Source organism: Salvelinus fontinalis, unplaced genomic scaffold (assembly GCF_029448725.1).
Source record: "Salvelinus fontinalis isolate EN_2023a unplaced genomic scaffold, ASM2944872v1 scaffold_0618, whole genome shotgun sequence".
Taxonomy (NCBI): domain Eukaryota; kingdom Metazoa; phylum Chordata; class Actinopteri; order Salmoniformes; family Salmonidae; genus Salvelinus; species Salvelinus fontinalis.
Genome location: NW_026600827.1, coordinates 40,001 through 45,000, shown reverse-complemented (window position 1 = coordinate 45,000; position 5,000 = coordinate 40,001). Strand labels below are relative to the sequence as shown.

At 42.7% G+C, this 5,000-nt stretch overlaps 1 protein-coding gene across 1 annotated transcript in view; it reads left to right on the top strand.

The window, feature by feature from the left end:
• Window positions 1–5,000, top strand: part of LOC129846755 (dysferlin-like) — a 92,728-nt gene that overhangs the window by 55,375 nt on the left and 32,353 nt on the right. The window contains exon 14 of the mRNA XM_055914618.1: window positions 111–209. Within this exon, the coding sequence (XP_055770593.1) occupies window positions 111–209 (99 nt within the window). The remainder of the gene's footprint in view (window positions 1–110; window positions 210–5,000) is intronic.

Here is a 5,000-nt window from a genome sequence, read left to right as displayed (position 1 = left end):
CATGTTACAAAAAAATACTTGACATTAGTTGAACTTCATGTCTGACCTCTTCTAAACACAAACCCATTGACCTTTACCCTAACCTTTGACCTCTGTGTGACCCCTATCAGGAGGAGGAAGTGATGGACTGGTGGTCTAAGTTCTATGCTTCGACCGGAGAGACGAACAAGTGTGGAAACTACCTGGAGAAGGGATGTGACACACTACAGGTAGGAACATGTGTGTGTGTTTTGTGTGTGTGTGTGTGTTTTGTGTGTGTTTGTGTGTGTGTGTGTGTGCGTTTATACAAACCGACTTACAATCATCAGCACCCCATCATCATCTGAACCATCTGAACCACGTTCTACCATCTGAACCATGTTCTACCATCTGAACCACGTTCTACCATCTGAACCACGTTCTACCATCTGAACCACGTTCTACCATCTGAACCACGTTCTACCATCTGAACCATGTTCTACCATCTGAACCATGTTCTACCATCTGAACCATGTTCTACCATCTGAACCATCTGAACCATGTTCTACCATCTGAACCATCTGAACCATGTTCTACCATCTGAACCACGTTCTACCATCTGAACCATGTTCTACCATCTGAACCACGTTCTACCATCTGAACCACGTTCTACCATCTGAACCATGTTCTACCATCTGAACCATGTTCTACCATCTGAACCACGTTCTACCATCTGAACCATGTTCTACCATCTGAACCATGTTCTACCATCTGAACCATGTTCTACCATCTGAACCATCTGAACCATGTTCTACCATCTGAATCATCTGAACCATGTTCTACCATCTGAACCACGTTCTACCATCTGAACCACGTTCTACCATCTGAACCATGTTCTACCATCTGAACCACCATGTTCTACCATCTGAACCATGTTCTACCATCTGAACCACGTTCTACCATCTGAACCATGTTCTACCATCTGAACCATGTTCTACCATCTGAACCATGTTCTACCATCTGAACCACCATGTTCTACCATCTGAACCATGTTCTACATTCTGAACCATCTGAACCATGTTCTACCATCTCAACCATGTTCTACCATCTGAACCACGTTCTACCATCTGAACCATGTTCTACCATCTGAACCACCATGTTCTACCATCTGAACCATGTTCTACATTCTGAACCATCTGAACCATGTTCTACCATCTGAACCACATTCTACCATCTGAACCATCTGAACCATGTTCTACCATCTGAACCATGTTCTACCATCTGAACCATCTGAACCATGTTCTACCATCTGAACCATCTGAACCATGTTCTACCATCTGAATCATCTGAACCATGTTCTACCATCTGAACCATGTTCTACCATCTGAACCATCTGAACCATGTTCTACCATCTGAACCATGTTCTACCATCTGAACCATGTTCTACCATCTGAACCATCTGAACCATGTTCTACCATCTGAATCATCTGAACCATGTTCTACCATCTGAACCATGTTCTACCATCTGAACCATCTGAACCATCTGAACCATGTTCTAACATCTGAACCATCTGAACCATGTTCTACCATCTGAACCATGTTCTACCATCTGAACCATCTGAACCATGTTCTACCATCTGAATCATCTGAACCATGTTCTACCATCTGAACCATGTTCTACCATCTGAATCATCTGAACCATGTTCTACCATCTGAACCATGTTCTACCATCTGAACCATCTGAACCATGTTCTACCATCTGAACCATGTTCTACCATCTGAACCATGTTCTACCATCTGAACCATCTGAACCATGTTCTACCATCTGAACCATGTTCTACCATCTGAACCATGTTCTACCATCTGAACCACGTTCTACCATCTGAACCATGTTCTACCATCTGAACCACCATGTTCTACCATCTGAACCATGTTCTACCATCTGAACCATGTTCTACCATCTGAACCATGTTCTACCATCTGAACCAGGTTCTACCGTCTGAACCATCTGAACCATGTTCTACCATCTGAACCATCTGAACCATGTTCTACCATCTGAATCATCTGAACCATGTTCTACCATCTGAACCATGTTCTACCATCTGAACCATGTTCTACCATCTGAATCATCTGAACCATGTTCTACCATCTGAACCATGTTCTACCATCTGAACCATCAGAACCATCTGAACCATGTTCTACCATCTGAACCATGTTCTACCATCTAAACCATCTGAACCATCTGAACCATGTTCTACCATCTGAACCATGTTCTACCATCTGAACCACGTTCTACCATCTGAACCATCTGAACCATGTTCTACCATCTGAATCATCTGAACCATGTTCTACCATCTGAACCATGTTCTACCATCTGAACCATGTTCTACCATCTGAACCATCTGAACCATCTGAACCATGTTCTACCATCTGAACCATGTTCTACCATCTGAACCATGTTCTACATTTACATTTACATTTAAGTCATTTAGCAGACGCTCTTATCCAGAGCGACTTACACAATCTGAATTATCTGAACCATGTTCTACCATCTGAACCATGTTCTACCATCTGAACCATCTGTACCATGTTCTACCATCTGAACCATGTTCTACCATCTGAACCATCTGAACCATGTTCTACCATATGAACCATGTTCTACCATCTGAACCATCTGAACCATGTCTTACCATCTAAAACATGTTCTACCATCTGAACCATGTTCTACCATCTGAACCATGTTCTACCATCTGAACCATCTGAACCACATTCTACCATCTGAACCATGTTCTACCATCTGAACCACGTTCTACCATCTGAACCATGTTCTACCATCTGAACCATGTGAACCATCGGAACCATCTGAACCATGTTCTACAATCTGAATCATCTGAACCATGTTCTACCATCTGAACCATGTTCTACCATCTGAACCATGTTCTACCATCTGAACCATGTTCTACCATCTGAACCATCTGAACCATGTTCTACAATCTGAATCATCTGAACCATGTTCTACCATCTGAACCATGTTCTATCACCTGAACCTTGTTCTACCATCTGAACCCTGTTCTATCACCTGAACCATGTACTCCCATCTGAACCATTTTCTACCATCTGAACCATCTGAACCATCGGAACCATCTGAACCATGTTCTACCATCTAAACCATGTTCTACCATCTAAACCATCTGAACCATGTTCTATCACCTGAACCTTGTTCTACCATCTGAACCATGTTCTATCACCTGAACCATCTGAACCATGTTCTACCATCTGAACCATGTTCTACCATCTAAACCATCTGAACCATGTTCTATGACCTGAACCTTGTTCTACCATCTGAACCATGTTCTATCACCTGAACCATCTGAACCATGTTCTATCACCTGAACCATGTTCTCCCATCTGAACCATGTTCTACCATCTGAACCATCTGAACCATCTAAACCATGTTCTACCATCTGAACCATCTGAACCATCGGAACCATCTGAACCACGTTCTACCATCTGAACCATGTTCTACCATCTGAACCATCTGAACCACGTTCTACCATCTGAACCATGTTCTACCATCTGAACCATGTTCACCATCTGAACCATGTTCTACCATCTGAATCATCTGAACCATGTTCTACCATCTGAACCATGTTCTACAATCTGAATCATCTGAACCATCGGAACCATCTGAACCATGTTCTACAATCTGAATCATCTGAACCATGTTCTACCATCTGAACCATGTTCTACCATCTGAACCATCTGTACCATGTTCTACCATCTGAACCATCTGAACCATGTTCTACCATCTGAACCATCTGTACCATGTTCTACCATCTGAACCATCGGAACCATCTGAACCATCTGAACCATGTTCTATCACCTGAACCTTCTTCTACCATCTGAACCATGTTCTATCACCTGAACCATGTTCTCCCATCTGAACCATGTTCTACCATCTGAACCATCTGAACCATCTAAACCATGTTCTACCATCTGAACCATCTGAACCATGTTCTACCATCTGAACCATGTTCTACCATCTGAACCATGTTCTATCATCTGAACCATGTTCTACCATCTGAACCATCTGAACCATGTTCTACCATCTGAACCATCGGAACCATCTGAACCATCTGAACCATGTTCTATCACCTGAACCTTCTTCTACCATCTGAACCATGTTCTATCACCTGAACCATGTTCTCCCATCTGAACCATGTTCTACCATCTGAACCATCTGAACCATCTAAACCATGTTCTACCATCTGAACCATCGGAACCATCTGAACCATCTGAACCATGTTCTATCACCTGAACCTTCTTCTACCATCTGAACCATGTTCTATCACCTGAACCATGTTCTACCATCTGAACCATGTTCTACCATCTGCACCATCTGAACCATGTTCTACCATCTGAACCATGTTCTACCATCTGAACCATGTTCTACCATCTGAACCATCTGAACCATGTTCTACCATCTGAACCATGTTCTACCATCTGAACCATGTTATACCACCTGGACAATGTTCTACCATCTGAACCATCTGAACCATGTTCTACCATCTGAACCATCTGAACCATGTTCTACCATATGAACCATGTTCTACCATCTGAACCATCTGAACCATGTTCTACCATCTGAACCATGTTCTACCATCTGAACCATGTTCTACCATCTGAACCATGTTCTACCATCTGAACCATGTTCTACCATCTGAACCATGTTCTACCATCTGAACCATGTTCTACCATCTGAACCATATTCTACCATCTGACCCATGTTCTACCATCTGAACCATGTTCTACCATCTGAACCATGTTCTACCATCTGAACCATGTTCTACCATCTGAACCATGTTCTACCATCTGAACCATCTGAACCATGTTCTACCATCTGAACCATGTTCTGCCATCTGAACCATGTTCTACCACCTGAACCATCTGAACCCCACAGGACCTCTGTATATACAGGTCACCTCTCTCACATTACCCATCTGAACCCCACAGGACCTCTCTATATACAGGTCACCTCTCCC